At 40.3% G+C, this 16,814-nt stretch overlaps 1 protein-coding gene across 9 annotated transcripts in view; it reads left to right on the forward strand.

Annotated features, from left to right (window-relative positions):
• The window catches only part of LOC127547244 (zinc finger protein OZF-like), a 170,947-nt gene that overhangs the window by 34,770 nt on the left and 119,363 nt on the right, over positions 1–16,814 (forward strand). For 3 of the 9 annotated variants that reach the window (XM_051974035.1, XM_051974033.1, XM_051974034.1), the window contains 3 exons: positions 5,826–5,952; positions 7,524–7,619; positions 10,926–13,189. The exons of 1 other annotated variant lie outside the window; for it this stretch is intronic. In XM_051974035.1, coding sequence (XP_051829995.1) covers positions 5,826–5,952; positions 7,524–7,619; positions 10,926–12,691 — 1,989 coding nt within the window. In that variant the 3' untranslated portion in view covers positions 12,692–13,189. Of the gene's footprint in view, positions 1–2,831; positions 3,076–5,825; positions 5,953–7,523; positions 7,620–10,925; positions 13,190–16,814 lie in introns of those variants that run through there. 5 more of the 9 variants (XM_051974039.1, XM_051974037.1, XM_051974038.1 and 2 more) reach the window with 3 other exon arrangements.

Consider the following 16,814-nt stretch of genomic DNA (forward strand, 5'->3'; position numbering starts at 1 on the left):
CTCCCCTGAAGCTCCTGAAGCACAATTTCTCATGGTTACAACTACATAACATCTCTCCAGGGGTCAGCACCATGTCCTCAAGAAGCCTCAGGAACTGACTGATCAGTGTTCCTCTGTGTGCCTGTGTACATGTACACCCTCACACTCACACACACTCACACACACACTCACACACACACAAACACTCACACACATACACACACACACTCACACACACACACACTGACACACACATACACACTCACACACACACACTCACACACACACATTCACACATACATACACACACTCCACACTCACACACACACTCACACACTCACATTCACACACACACTCAGACTCACACACACACACACTCACACACACACACACACACACTTGCACCCACCCAAGTTCCACTGTCTCACTTTTTCACCAGCTCTCCCTTCACTGGGAACACAAATAAAACCAAACAGTCACACAAGGTCCAGTCCGTCTGCACAATGACAAGACCCACTTGCTGAAGGCCTCTTTCTCCTTCAGCACCAGGGCCCACCCTCCTTGAGGGGCAGCAGCAGCAGCGAGATTCCTCCCTGCTCCTCAGCGTCCTGGTCTTTGTGCTAAGCCGAGGCCGCTGCCACAGGGGGCCCTTCCCTCCCATGCCTTCCCCGTCACACACAGACACGTGTGACTCCCCTGCAGCCACATGTCTACGGACACAGGAGCTCTGATCAGTGCCTCAGGCCCCTTTACCCCTCAGACAGAACAAGACACATTCAGGCACATCCTTTGACTTTGTTTGGCTCAGGACTGATCCCTCCCTTCATCTCTCCTCCCCATGACTCCTCCCCCTTTTTCTCCCCCCTTTTCACTGGGGAGTACATTGCACTCCTCCATTCATCCTTCTATGTCATTTATTCTTCCTTCCTTTGACTACAGAACTTCGGATGTCCCCATTCCTTTGTTTGTGGAGACGTCTACCTGATGACCCTCCTTGCCAAAAGTAACATTTCCCAGCCCTCCTTTCTCTCCACCCACTTCCCCTCTTTCCAGTCTCTCCTTAAGATCATGGAGACATGACAGACATTTCCAACTTTCCTCTACTTTGATTCCTTATGTGAGTCCAAAGAGGGATCTAAGTGGACTCCTGTCATCTCACTATGGTTGCATATAACTGGTTTGTCCTTTTATTTTGAGTCCCTGGAGCAAGTTCATTCAGGATTATTTTTTGTATTTCTCTTCACTTGTGTCTGAACTTACAAAGTTTTTTTTCATTTATGGTCTTCCTTAGGAATGCTGAGAAGAATTTTCATTAAAGGTCCTTTCCCCTAATAGCGTGTTTTTGCTTCATAATTTGCTTTTAGCCATAAGATCATGTTCTTTGACTTCTGTTATATTTTTTTCCAAGTTCTCTGCTCCTTAATGAGAGCTGCTGCTAACATTGGGCCCGGTGCTAATGGTGGCTCCTTGGTACTTGATTGTATTGGACATTCTTTCCGGAGGCTTGCGGGATGTTTCCCATTCACTTTGCAGCTCTGCATGTTGGCGATGATTCCCTAGGAGGAAGTTGAGGTAGTTCGAGGAAGGTGCAGAGAGAAATCTGAGAATTTTTCTCTTGGCCATCGGGAGCTCGATTCACACAAGAGCACACAGGCTAGTCATGCGGGAGGCTCCCAGGGCTACCAAAGGAAGCTGCCCATATCAGGAAATGTTGGTACTTGGCCAAGGCTCCTGGAGCTGGAATGGGATCAAGGATGTGGTCTTCTGTGACCCCTAAGATCATGCTCTATGGACTTTACCTGGGAAAGGAACGTGCTTCTAACTGCAGAAAGCGCATTTCTGAAAAAAATTCAGGGCCTGTCTCACCAAAGTAACCTGTGCAGTTTTTCTCTCCTGAGGATATAGTGGGGACTTGAAGAATTTCTTGAAGTCTTGTGTGTGGGCTGTTTTTTTCAGGGCATTCTGCTAGGACAATGACACTTAAGTTTTTCCTTGCTCCCTTTTCTTGGTGACTTGTTTACTTTGAGATTCCTTACATTTTCTTCCCTAGGTTAAAGTCTCTTGAATTTGGTTTCGTATTTGTCATTGTCTTGGGGCTCCCAATTGGTCTCTAGGAGTTTTTAGAGATTAGTTGTATTTTATGAACTTGATTCTTTCTTTCACAGAACTTATTTCTTTTCCATTTAGTCTCCCCTCAAGTACTCTTATTCCATTCATGAACAGGTCTAACTCTAGCTCTCATTCTTCCAAGAATTCTGGCCCCATTAGGCCTGTGTCTAGCACAAGGACGTTGTACTTTGTCCAAAGCATTCTCTTTATCTATTGAATTGACTGTGTGATTTTAGATGTTTTGGTTTAGAATGTGATTATGTTCATTTTTTTTCTCCTGCTGAAGTATCCCTGGCAGAAATCCCACTTGGTCCCAATGAATGGTTTCTGGGATCATTTACGGTGGTTGTTTTGATAGGATTTTGTTTAAAATTGGAGAAGGGAGACAATATTCATTCTTTGGCTTGTAGTTTCCTTTCTCTGTTTGGACTTTCCTTGGTTTCAGCCTTGGGTCTCTGTGTGATTCTTGTAGGATTCTTAGGGGACGCTTTCTTGTTTGGAAACGTCAGTGGTGAAGCGTGGGGACTGTTTGTTGCAGATGTGAGAGAATTTTCCTGTCTGCTGCTCATTGGAATGTTTCAGGCTATTTGTCCGGGGCGCAAGCCCTGCTCTCTCTCTGAGATGCGCCGTCAGTGGCAGGGCGGGCCCAGGAGGTGCAAGGGGCGGGGCCTCTGAGGCAGGAGGCGGTGTCTGCCGGAGTTAAGGAACTGCTATAGGTTCCTCGAGCTGGCCAGGGGCGTGTCCTCTGGCTCGGTCTCCTCCTGGGACCAGCCTAACTCCAGAAGCCTCTGGTCTGGGCTCCGCCTCCGCAGTTCTGAGAGCTGGGCCTGGCGCTCCTGGAGGAGGGGCAGCTAGAACAGACAGCCCCGAGCAGAGCTCCTCCTCTTCTCCCGCTATGCTCCCTGAGAGCGTGACTGAGCAAAGCCGGAATGCTCGCCCCTCCTGGTGGGTCTGCCTCTGTGGGATCCTGGGGGAGCCGGAAAACTGGTAAGTTTGGCCTACCTGGGCCCAAAGGGGGCGCTACTGGGTCAGAGCAACACAAAGGAGATGCTACTGGTTAGAGTGACCCCAAGGGGGCGCTACTGGGTTAGAGCAGCATAAAGGAGATGCTATTGGGTTAGAGTGACCCCAAGGGGGCGCTACTGCGCTAGAATAGGCCAAAGGGGGTGATTTTCCATTAGAGTAGCCCAAAGGGGTCACTACAAGTGGCGCCCCCACAGGGACTTCCTCGTTATCACTCCCTGCTTCACTTCCTGACTCCTCTGAGTCTGTATCAGCCATATTGGCCCTTGCCACCCCCTCTTTCCATTGCAGAGCTTTTTGGCCTGGGAGCCTGTTCAGTTCTTTGCTTCCTTCCCGGTTTTCTGAATCATTTGTGCTAAACTTGTCTGCAATCTCCAAAGCCTCCACAAGGGGGCCCAGCGGCCGCAGACAGGAGGCACCTCCTCAGGGAGGGGGGAGGGGGAGAGGAGAAGGCCTTCCTTGGGGAAGGAGGTGACCTTGCCCTTGTTCACTTTCTCCTTCCTTGTCTCTCTTTACTTCCTCTTTACACATCTCATCCCGGCCTCCTCCTGTACCTTCACATCCACTTCCTGCTTCTTCCTGCATCTTTCTGACTACCTCTTCCTATGAAGTCACACACAGCTATTGACAGTATTCTTCTTAGCTTTTTCTTCTCAATTTCTTTACCATAAAACTCTATTCTATGTATTAATTGTCCTTTTATTACTTCTAGTTTCCTTGTGATTTCACCTTTGATATTTGCTGTTTCATTGACTGGATTTTATGCTCTTCTTTTTGATCAGATCGGGTAAAGGTTTTCTTTTTATTTATCTTTTTTTTATTTCCAATTTATCCATTTCCCTTCTAATTATTACATCTTATTTTTTTATATTTATTTTGGATTTGTTCATTTATTTTTCCATTTTTTTTTAATATTGCATATTCATTTAATCTTCACTTTTTCTGCATTAATGTGTGCTGGTAAGTGTCTGAGATCACATTTGAACTCAGGTCCTCCTGACTTCAGGGTTGGTACTTCATCCCACTGCACCACCTAGCCCCCCATTTTCTTTTACATAGTTATCATTGCAAAGTTCTCTGACTCAGCCATAATGTAATCAATCTGTAACATGTCAGTCTCCTTTTAAGTTTGTATTTTTTGTTGGTGAGCTCTGAACCAATTTTCATTCTTATTTCATTAGGGAATGAAAGAGTATATTGATCATTTCTACCTTTTTAAATGTGTGTGCAGGATCTCTGTATCCCAGCGGTGAATTTTTCTAAAAGTACCATGTGTTGAAAAGAAGTAGGCATCTTTATTGTCCCATTCAGAAGATGTCATAAGTCTTTTACCTCAAATTTCTCTAGACATTTGTTCATCTCTTCTACTTTATTTCATTCTGTTTTTCTTCCTCTTCTTTTTCCCTTTAGTTCTCTTGCAGATTCCCCGCCCTTTCTTGCTCTTCACCTAGTCCTGTTCATTGGTTTTCTAATTGCATCCATTTTCTTCCCCTTTCTAACGAGGGTATCTCTCCCTCTCCTCTCTGTCCTACTTCCCTTCCTGTTTTGCCTAGATTCTCATTCTCTGTCACACGGCACCTCTGCTCACCTCACCTCATCGTTCTTTTTTCCTTGACACTTCATACAATCAAAGACTAAGATGCCCATTCTGAGGCTGTGCTGTAGGAGCTTTCTGCCACTTAATGTTGCCCATCTGCACAGATACCTCTCAAATCTGCAACAAACAGTACCCATACTTCACCACTGAATTTTCCAAACAAGAAAGCGATAAGAATCCTACAAGAATCAAACCCAAACCCAATACTGAAACCAAGGAAAGTCCAAAGAGAGAACCCTGCTTCTATCAGGGAACATCCCCTCTAGGTAATTCATCCTCCCTTGCTGCCCTTTCATTTTTTCCTCCACATTCTCCTACAAATGCCAACCCAGTGTCCATGCTGTCCTTTTCCAAGTGCTAGTTTCCCCCAAGAGTGACAACTCCCTCAACCCCAAGACTAGTAGATTTTTCAGGCACTTTAGGTCCCCTGTCTCCTATAAGAATTTTCATCAGTGGAACCCACCTCCTAAATCAGGCCTCCTGCCTTTCTCCACCTTGTTCAGCTTCCCACCCTCCTCCCCGACTGCCCATGTGGTCTCCTTGGCAATCTCAAAAACTATAAAAAAGCAATAAATTCCTCAGATGTTCAGAAGTGAAATCATAGCTGAGAAGAAAAACGGTAAAATGTGACTTACACATAGGCCATGATGAGGTCAGGGGGGCAATTCCTTGTTTGAAATAAACATGTGTAAAATTCACAATAGCCGTTCTCTTTGGCAAAAGGTGGTTCATTTAGGAGAAAAGGTTATCAATAAAATGAAGATATAAATTATGCCTAAGGAGTGGGAAGTATGAACTGGAGTTGGAAAAGCAAAAGGATTACCAAGGAAAAGAGTTTGGAGGAATTCATTAAAGGGATATGCTATGTGGGCCTAGGATGCTGTTCCATTATGTGTTCCATAATAAGTCATTTCTCAGCTTTATTTCAACTGATTCCAAATTCTATCAGTCTAATAACTACTACAATCCTAAGAGCTGATCTTGACTCTGAAAAAGCTTATGAACTTTGGGCAAATCCCTGCTCTGAGTTTCAGCTTTCTCCAGTAAATTGAAGAGGGTTGCACGCTGTTTTTGAAGTGTCTTTCAGCTCCACATCTTAGGACTTTTCATGGCTTAGGTGACAGTGACGTTCAAGGATGTGGCTGTGGACTTCACTAAGGAGGAGTGGCGGCTCTTGGATCCCTCTCAGAAGGAGCTGTACAAGGAGGTCATGGTGGAGAATGCCAAGAACCTGCTATCCCTGGGTAAGAGTACTTCCCCTGACAATTTCAAGTCTGCAATCAAAAGAAAAATCTCCATTCCCCAGGGTGCAATATTTGGGGATGGGGGAAAGAGAAGGTAAAGTGCTGGTCTTTGCCTTGTATGATAGGACCTTGGAATGTCCTTTGTTGTTTCTGACCTGTCTCTTACCCATTCCAGGTGAAAGATTACATCAGTGGAAGCATTTCAAACATGGAATGAATCTTAGGGATTAGTCTCTACCTGGACGCAAATTTTGTCTGCCAAGATTCTGAAAATTTCTCACATAGCTTTTCCTTTCAATCCATTGCTTTTGGGGATTGGTCTAGCATTTGGAATATTCCTTTTTTTTTTTTTTTTTTTTTTTAAACAAACATCAATTTGTAGCTGAAAGCAACTAGTTGGCCCTAGAGTATAGGAAGTTTCTCTTTAATCTGCCTTAATATTGCCTTCAAATTCCAGCAAAAGTGGTGAGAAACGGGCAGCGAGGTGGACATTTCCAAGTGGTGCAAAAGGAATGGAAGGGGGAAAGCATTTATTTTTACCAACTATTTGCCCAATGCTGTGCCATATGCTTTCTTTACAATACAGTTACATTCATCAAGAACAAGTTCCAGCGAATAAGTTATTTTGATTTTTTCTAAGTACCTAAATTAATCATAAAGGACAAATCAAGAAAGATGCCATTTGCATCCAGAGAAAAATCTGATAAACAGAAATGTGGTTATTATAATTTTACATAATTATATGTGTGTGTATATGTATATATATTTACATGTCTGTATTATTTATGTATGTATATAATAAATTTCTATGTAATGGCAGCCATCTCTAGTTTGGGGATAGGCAAAGTGATAGGAAAAAATTTATGTAATAATTTTGTTGTCTATTTGAAAGTAATAGAAATCCACATTGTAGATTTATAGTTTCATGTCCACTCATCTTTTTTAATATACTATGATATGGAAATGTTTGTTTATAAATTTAAAGTAAAACAAAATATTTTGTCACTTTATTCTCATCTTAAGTTTCCAAGTTAGGGTGATATTGTTATCTCCACTTGAGAATTGAAGAAACTGAGGAAATTGACTTGCCCAGAGGTGTACAGTTAGTAATTGTCCAAGGCTCACTTGAAACTCAGGTACACTTGACTTGACATAGGTCTCTACTGAACTACCGATTTTCTTTAAGTTATGGAAAAGGAAAAGTATGGAATGAGTCTGTCCTTCTGTAAAAAAGGTGTACTAAGTTCAAGGTCCCTCTTAATCAGGCCTGAGGCTGCTCCCACTCAGTAACTCTTTTTCCCCAGGTTTAGGATCAGAAGTTTCTGCCAGAAGGGAGTCTCACAGGACAAGAGGTGGGTCTCTCTCTCAGAGGAAGCTGCACAAATAGTGGGCACATCCTGTCTTAGGTGACTTGCTTTACAGGCCCCAGTGGGTGAATACTGAATACTGATAGATATGTCTGAACATCAGGGGCTGAATTTCAGCATGGAGCAGCTCTGGATCCTCATCTTTCCCTAAGGAGAACTAAGTGACCAACTTTTCTCCATCTTCTTTCTGATTTCTGTGCCCAGGGCTTCCAGTTCTCAGAGAAGAGGTAACTTCTTATTTTGAGCAAAGGAAATCACTGTGGATGCTGGACAAAGAAGGCCTGAGGAAATGCTCTCCAGGTGAGTCAGGTGAAAGCAGGATATGAGAGCTGTGGTTACAAGAGGCTTCTGGGACTTACCCTGAAGGAAATGCTCAGTTTAGGGGAGAAAGGCCAGATTTGGATTTCTTTGTTGGATATTTCTTGCCAGCAGTGTCCAGGGCTCCTCAGTGAACCTCGGTTTCCCATCTACAAAATGAGTGGGTGACTCTCCATGGCCCTGTAGGGTCCATCCAGTGCTCATCTGTGATGCTGTAAGAAGTCACTTTTAGGGATTTGGGGCAGTGGAGCTCTCCTGAAAGTGCCCCAAGGGATTACCTTTGGTACTTGGGCCATTTATTAGAACTTCAGTAAACAATTAAGGGCCTGCTACATGGCAGCCCTGGGCTAAACACCAGGAACACAAAGAGATGTGAGGGACATCCCCTGCTCTCCTGGAGGTCACAGAGTGATGGGGCAGACAATATAGTAGCGACTGTGGAGAGACCCACTGTGCACCAGATAAAGTGAATAGTTTAGTGCCTCAGTGCATCATTAATTGGTGAAGATCATAATGGTTTAAGAAGGAGGTCAGAACTGGGGAGGAAAGAGCCAAGGTAAAGTAAAATAGCTAGTATGTATACAGCTCTGTGTGCCATGCTCTGTGTTATCTTATTTTATCCTCATAAGACTCCAAGGACTTAACTGCTATTATTATGCCCATTTGACAGATAAAAAAACTGAATCTAACAGAGGTCCTATAATTTGACCAGCAAATTTCTGAACGGGGATTAAAACCTGGGTTTCCAGATTCAAGGCCCTATCCATTTTCTATCCACTGTAACTGTATTTTGATTTTGAAACAGATATGATGAACATGGTCATACATGTATGAGGTAGAAAATAGGAGAATTGCACAAACAAGCTTCTGTTGAGACATGGAAATTTAATTCTTAATCTCTAGCCAATCAAAATCAATTGCTAATTATTATTTAAAAGATTCATATTTTTATTGGCTCTTGACAAGTTTTGCACTAAATGACAAATATACTCAAGGGTCCATTTCAGATATTGCTTTATGTTGCTTTTCTATAATATTTACATACTCACAACCTTTGAAAGGATAGTAACTGAATCCCTCCTGAATGACCAACCCATGTCACCAACCAATTCCTTTGAGAAATTGCCAGATAGAAGAAGAGTAACATAATCAGATTAGAAAATAAGTTTATACCTGTCAGTGAACAGCACTTTAAGGTCTGATTTTCAGGAAATGTTGTGGCCTTCCATGGTGATTTCTTGATGGCCTCTCCTGTCCCTGTCTCCTGACTATGGTTTTCAAGTACCCTGCCAGTGCTGCTACAGGAATGCAGACCCAGATCACATCTTACTCAGGCAATTAGAGATGGGGGTGCTAGGTAATCCAGAAAGGAGAGAACTACACTGGTTCAGGGAGAGACAGGCCCAAGGGTCTTTGCATACCTGTGGCCATTTGTATATGAATGTGCAACCTTCCTGAAATGCTGGGAACAATGTAATGTCATTTTGAGAAACCAAAAGTCTTATTGCACTTAGAAGGAGCTTCTCTTTCCTTTTCCCATTTTTCTTCCAGTTCTCTTTTAAGGTTTTTAATAGTCTCTTCTAGGAGAGCCTTTTGTATTGGGAACCAACAGTTGTCTGGAGACTGTCTGCTATTAGTCTCTTCGGGGTTGAAAAGCTGTTCTCTTTCTGTATAGAAACTATCAATTGTCCTTTTGGGTTTTTTTAACTCATTTTTAAAAGCCTGTAGGGTCTGCCTTCAGAGCTAGGAGGTTACCAGCTTCCTCTGCAGAGCAGTGATAGATGTATGGACGGGTAGCTGTCCTGCCAACTGGCTACAAAAAGCAGGGAGGTACTGGAATGATCTGGGAAAGAGTTCCCCACCCGGAAGTAACTCAGGCCTGCAGGGCCAAGCTGGGAAAGTGCCCTGCAGAGAACCCCTGCTGTGTGAGATAACGACTGCCCTGGGGCTAGAAGCTGAGCAGTGAGAGTTTGACTACCCCAAGCCAAAGCCTGCCCTGGGGCTGTGGCTATTAGTGGCTGAGCAGAGAGTGGCCCTGCAGGGACCAGAAGTGTCTGCCCATGAAGCACAGGCTGCTGGGGAAGTTCTAGTTCTATTGCCCCAGGCCGACCTCGTGCGCTCCCCCCCCCCCCACACACACACACACTCTGCAGATTAAAGGCTGCCCAGGGTGTGTCCCCCTGCCGTGCAGATTTGTACTTGCCCCCACTAAAGCCCCAACTGCAGGATGTGGCTGCAGGGCTGTGTTACAGGTTTGCCTGAGTCACTTCTGGGTTTGAGGGGTTACAACCAGACCTCTTAGGTTCTGGCGTTTTTTAGAGGTCCCTCTGTTTTAGGCTTTAATTTCTCTGCCAGATTTGAACTCAGGTCCTCCTAACTTCAGGACTGGTGCTCTATCCACTGTGTCACTAGCTGCTCCATGATAATTGTTTAAAAAGGAAATAAGGATTAGCTATCCCTAAAAAATTAATGTGTCAGAAAAAAATCACTTTTGACATAAGTTACAAATTCTTTGCTACATATAACAAGTGGGTTAGCATTCTGAATATGACCTCAGATAATGTAATAGAAAAAAATAAAATTGAAAGTGATCATGGAAATTTGTTATAAGTAGGATGGATCATAAAATGACTTGAGTGTATAGTATATATGCACCACATGACATCTATGGAAAAAGCATTGAAAGTGCAAATAATAAAAGGGAAAGGGAAAAATTAAGAGTGGAGATCATTTGTCACATACTGTGGACAGAGCATGCCCATTCACAGGATGTAAATCCTAGTCTATGCTGCTGGGATTGTGGTCAAGTCACTCAGCCATTGTGACCTGAGTTGTGCACCTACTCAGAATGAAGGCACTTTCAGTGTTGTCACAGGTTTATTGTGAGGTTCCACTGTAAATGTGCAAGATGCGCCTTAAAAAATAAATTATGTTTGGTATGTAAACTAATGTGATTTAAAGTGATTGCTTCTGCCCATTTAGAATTTTTCTCTTTGCATAGAAAAAGAGAAAAAAACTGATTTCTCTTCTGCTCATGGAGGGAAGGGGATATAAATAAACAAACATATATATATGTATATATGTTTTAGAGAAAGTATAGTTATGAATGTAACCAGTGTGGAAAGGCTTTTATATATAAGCAACGTCTTACTGATCATCAGAATCCACACTGGAAAGAAACCTTATGAATGTGTGTATGTGTATGTATATATATTATATATATATCGACATCATGTTTATATTTCTTTAATTGTTTGTTGTTTTCTTTCTTCCATTCTCTTTTGGAAGCAGAGATCAGACTTGGAATGAAGGAAACTCCTGCAGAGCAAAGTTATTCTGTGTTCGAAACTCACAAGCAAAGACTGATGGATGATGGTCCCTGTGAATTGACTTGGAGAGAAATCTGTGCATCACATGAGAGAATCCAGGTTAGAGACAGACATTATGAAGGTAACCAGTATGGAAAAGGTTTTATAAAAAAGGAAACTCTCATTGTACATCAGAGAACCCACACTGGAAGGAAGCCTTTTGTATGTAACCAATGTGGGAAAGCTTTTATAAAAAGAGGAATTCTTACTACACACCAGAGAATCCACACAGGAGAAAAACCTTATGAATGTAATCAATGTGGCAAGGCTTTTAGACATAAGAACAGTCTTACTGACCATCAGAGAATCCACACTGGAGAGAAACCTTATGAATGTAACCAATGTGGAAAAGCTTTTACAAATAGAGGATTTCTTAGTTTACATCAGATAACCCACACTGAAGAGAAACCTTATGAATGTAACCAATGTGGAAAGGCTTTTAGACAAAATGGAGCTCTTATTAGACATCAACTAGTCCACACTGGAGAGAAACCTTATGAATGTAACCAGTGTGGAAAGGCTTTTAGACAAAAGGTATCTCTTACTGGACATCAAAGAACCCACACTGGAGAGAAACCTTATGAATGTAACCATTGTGGGAAGGCTTTTAGAGACAAGGGAGCTCTTACTGATCATCAGAGAACCCACACTGGAGAGACTCCTTATGAGTGTAACCAGTGTGGAAAGGCTTTTAGACAAAAGGGAGCTCTTACTGTACATCAGAGAACCCACACTGGAGAGAAACCTTATGAATGTAATCATTGTGGAAAGGCTTTTAGAAAAAGGGGGGTTCTTACTGTACATAAGAGAACCCACACTGGAGAGAAACCTTATGAATGTAACCAATGTGGGAAGGCTTTTACAAATAGAGGATTTCTTACTTTACATCAGAGAACTCACACTGGAGAGAAACCTTTTGAATGTAACCAGTGTGGAAAGGCTTTTATATATAAGCAACGTCTTATTGATCATCAGAGAATCCACACTGGAGAGAAACCTTATGAATGTAATCAATGTGGAAAGACTTTTAGAGAAAAGGGAACTCTTATTGGACATCAGAGAATCCACACTGGAGAGAAACCTTATGAATGTAACCAATGTGGGAAGGCTTTTAGAGAAAAGGGAACTCTTATTGGACATCAAAGAATCCACACTGGAGAGAAACCTTATGAGTGTGAACAGTGTGGAAAGACTTTTAGAAAAAAGGGAGCTCTTACTGGACATCAAAGAATCCACACTGGAGAGAAACCTTATGAGTGTGAACAATGTGGAAAAACTTTTAGAAAAAAGGGAGCTCTTATTGGACATCAGAGAATCCACACTGGAGAGAAACCTTATGAATGTAACCAGTGTGGGAAGACTTTTAGAGAAAATGGAACTCTTATTGGACATCAGAGGACCCACACTGGAGAAAAACCTTATGAATGTAAGCAGTGTGGAAAGACTTTTAGAAAAAATGGAGCTCTTGTTGGACATCAGAAAATCCACACTGGAGAGAAACCTTATGAATGTAAACAGTGTGGAAAACCTTTTAGACATAAGCAAAGTCTTACTAATCATCAGAAAACCCACACTGAAGAGAAACCTAATGAATGTAACCAATGTGGAAAGGCTTTTAGAAAAAAGGGTGCTCTTACTAGACATCAGAGATTCCACACTGGAGTAACACCTTATGAAGTTAAATAATGTGGAAAAGCTTTTAAAAATAGATGAACTCTTAGTACACATCAGAGAGTCCACGCTGTAGAGAAATGTTAGGAATGTAATCAGTGTAAAAAGGCATTTAGAAGTGAGCTCTTCCCAGACATCAGACAATCCACCCTGGAGAGAAATCTTATGAATGTAAGTAATAGTGGAAGTGTTTTTGTTTTTTTTTTTAAGGGAAATTTTTGAGTGAATTCCCAACAGTTAGAGAATGGCTGAATAAGTTATGGTAGATGAACATTATGGAATATTATTTTTCTATAAGAAATAATCAGCAGGCCAATTTCAGAGAGGACTAGAGAGACTTACATGAAACTCATGCTAAGTAAAAATTGGATTATTTGCCATGGGTATCATATTGCTAGGGGATGGGATGGGGGCAAGGGAGGAAAAAAAATTTGACAATGTTTTATAAGGGTGAATGTTGAAAATTATGCATGCCTATGTTTTGAAAATAAAACACTTTAAAAAAGAAAAAAATTTAAAAATGAAATTTTTATTCTGCATCGGAAAATCCACACTGAAGGGAAATCTTATGAATGTAACCATTGTGGAAAGACTTTTAGAGAAAGTAGAGTTCTCACTGGACATAAGAGAATGCAAACTGAGAAGAGGGTTTATGAATGTAACTAGTGTTAAAAAAAAAAAAAAAAACTTTTAAACATAAGAGAGTTCTTGCCAAGGCAAACTATATGAACACAGCTGCAAAACTTTGCACACAAATCAAATCAGATCTAATCAATTGAAAATATATCAAGTACTCATAGGTAGGCCAAGCAAATATAATAAAAAATCTACCTAAATCTACTTTAGTACCATACCAATCAAACTCCCTAGAAATTGTTTTAGAGATCTAGAAAAAAGTAACAAGGTTCATCTGGAATTCCAAAAGGTGAAGAATTTCAAGGTAATTAATGAAAAAATTGAAATGAAGGTGGCTTGGTCCGACCTAAAACTATATTATAAAGCAGCGGTCATCAAAACAATTTGATGCTGACTAAGAAATAAGAGTAATTGATCAGTGGAATAGGGTAGGTTCACAAGACAAAATAGTTAAATGACTATGGTAATATAGGATTTGACAAACCCAAAGACCTCAGCTTTTAAGATAAGAACTCACTATTTGACAATGCCTGCTTGGAAAATTTGAAACTAAGTATTGATCCACATCTAACACTGTATACCAAGATAAGTTCAAAATGAGTTCAAGATGTAGACATAAAAAGTAATATTACAAACAAATCAGAAGAATAAAGGATACTTTATCTCAGATTTGTGGAGAAGGAAGGAATTTGTGACCGAAGAAGAATTAGAGATCATCATTGATGACAAAATAGAAAATTTTGATCATATTAACTTAAAAAGTTTTATACAAACAAAACTAATGCAAACAAGATTAGAAGGGAAGCAATAAACTAGGAAAACATTTTTACATTCAAGAGATCTGATAAAGGCCTCATTTCTAAAATATATAGAGAATTGACTCAAATTTATAAAAATTCAAGCCTTGCTCCAGTTGATAATTGGTGAAAGGATATGAATAGACTATTTTCAGATGAAGAAATGGAAACCATTTCTAGTCATATGAAAAGGTGCTCTAAATAACTACTGATGAGAGAAATGCAGACTAAGATAAGTCTGCATTACCATGACACACTTCTCATATTGCCTAAAATGACAGAAAAAGTTAAGGACAAATGTTATAGGGTATGTGAGAAACTATTGTTGGCAGAGTTGTGAACTGATCCAACCATTCTGGAGAACAATTTGGAACTTTGCCCAAAGGGTTATCAAACTTCTTAACCTCTAATCCAGCAGTGTTTCTATTGGGCCTATATGCCAGAGAGACCTTAAAGGAGGGAAAGGGATCCAGAAATGCAAAAATATTTATGGCAGCCCTTTTTGTAAGGGCAAGAAACTGGAAACTTAGTGGATGCCCATCAGTTGGAGATGGCGGAATAAGTTATGGTATATGAAACTTAGGGAATGTTATTGTTCTGTAAGAAACAATCATCGTGCAAAGACTTATAGGAACTGATGCTGAGTGAAATGAGCAGAACTAGGAGATCATTTTACATAACAATGTGTACAACAACAAGGTTATATGATGATCAAATCTAATGGACATGGCTCTTCTCAACAGTGAGATGATTCAGGCTAGTCCCAATGGTCTTATGAGAGCTATCTATACCCAGAGAGGTCTGTGGGAACTGAGTGGATCACAACATAATATTTTTACTTTTTTTGTTTTTTGCTTGCATTTTTATTTTCTTTCTCATTTATTTTCCTTTTTGATTTGATTTTTCTTGTGCAGCAAGATAATTGTATAAATATGGATCCCTATAATGGATTTACATATTTTTTTACCATGTATTGGATTACTTGCTATGTATGGGAGGCATTGGAGGAAGGCAGGGAAATTGGAATGCAAGGTTTTGCAAGGGTCATGGTGAAAAATTATTCTTGCATATGTTTTGAAAATAAAAAGCTTCAATTAAAAAAACAGAAAATAAAAAGCTTTAATCAAAAAGAAAAAACTAAAAAAAAAAAAAGTTCTACTAAAAGGGAAACCAAAATGGCAGAATAAAGGCAGTGCTCATCTTAGATCTTCCAGATCTTCCACCAAAAAACTTAAAATTTAACACACTTCAGAAAATTTTTGGAATACTAGAACTGACACAGAGAATGAAATAAAATCATTTTCCAGGCTAAGACAACATGATGTACTAGGAAAATCTATTTCACTGATATGATAATTTAGTGCAGGCCCCTTCCAGGCAAGCCAGCATAGGCTTGGGGGGAAACTTAATCTGCAGAAGTGATTTCTGGAGCTCTGAGCCCTCAGATAGTAAGGAGATCAGATCAGGAGATTATGGGAAAAAACTTAATGACATTGGGGCCAAAACACTGTTGTAGTAATTCATTCCCTATGAGGGGGTCTGTATTTCAAGTTCTAATCATGATTGCAGGAAAAGCAATAGCACACTGGAGCTCACAGTTGCAAGTGAGCAGGGATGCCAGTCACAATTCAGGGGAAGAAAATAGTACTTGTTCTTGTGGTTGTTCACAGACAAGAGCAAAGGTTAGAAGGATAGTTCACACCTCTCTTGGATGATGTCATCTTGGAAGAGTTGAAAAATCACAGCTCCCCAGAATGAGTTCTGAAAACAGAAGCACTAAAATTCTGAATCTTGGGACACTACCATCACCCCAGGAACAAAATCTAACTTTCACATAAAACTTAAAGGCAAGAAATAGTTTAGAGAAATGAGCAAACAAAATTCTAATGGAAGGAGAGACAAAATACCCCATTATATGATAGACTCCCTACGAATGAAGTAGAAAGAAAGTGAGGAGGTTGATAACTTGTGTGCTTAGGGTTTTACAAAATTTGACAAAGGTATCTAAAAGACGAAAGTTAATGTAACATGAGGTAAAGAAGCCTGTCACCTCTTTGCTTAAATAATTGAGATAGGAGGTTAGAATAGACATCATTGGACATGAAACAAAAATGAGGAGCAAGGGAGGAAGGTATAATCAAACTTTTTCACAGGGAAAATATTTCAGATATAGAAATGACCAGAAAGTGGCTATGGGCAGTAAGGAATGTTCTCAATTTTTATCTAGAAACAATAAGAAAAATGACAACATCCACTGGATAAATTTGCAAAAAAAAGCACTATTAGGGAATAATGACAAATCTAATTTCAAGACTAAGGGTATCATTTTGAGTAGGGGAAAATCTTTAAAGAATAAATGTTCCAATTTGACAATAGCCAGCTGGGTTTTTGATTAGACCTCAAAATTTCAACAATATTTGTGATTCTCCAATGTCAGAATGTAAGCCACTAGGTAAAGAAGAAGATATTAGTACTTCTGACATTCTTCTGATTTTTTTTTTTCCTGACCTATTACTTTATAGTTACACAGAAAAAGACTGAAACCACTGCATTTTTTCTAGGACCTGTTTACAGTGTAATTATTAACAACACATATGGAAATGTATTTTTATTCACTTATCAAGTTATCACTAATACTATAATATCTAAAATTAAAATTAATCTTTTCCTCTAAAATTAATAAATCATAAAAGAAAAAAGTAATT

The sequence above is a fragment of the Antechinus flavipes genome, chromosome 2 (genome assembly GCF_016432865.1).
Source record: "Antechinus flavipes isolate AdamAnt ecotype Samford, QLD, Australia chromosome 2, AdamAnt_v2, whole genome shotgun sequence".
NCBI lineage: Eukaryota > Metazoa > Chordata > Mammalia > Dasyuromorphia > Dasyuridae > Antechinus > Antechinus flavipes.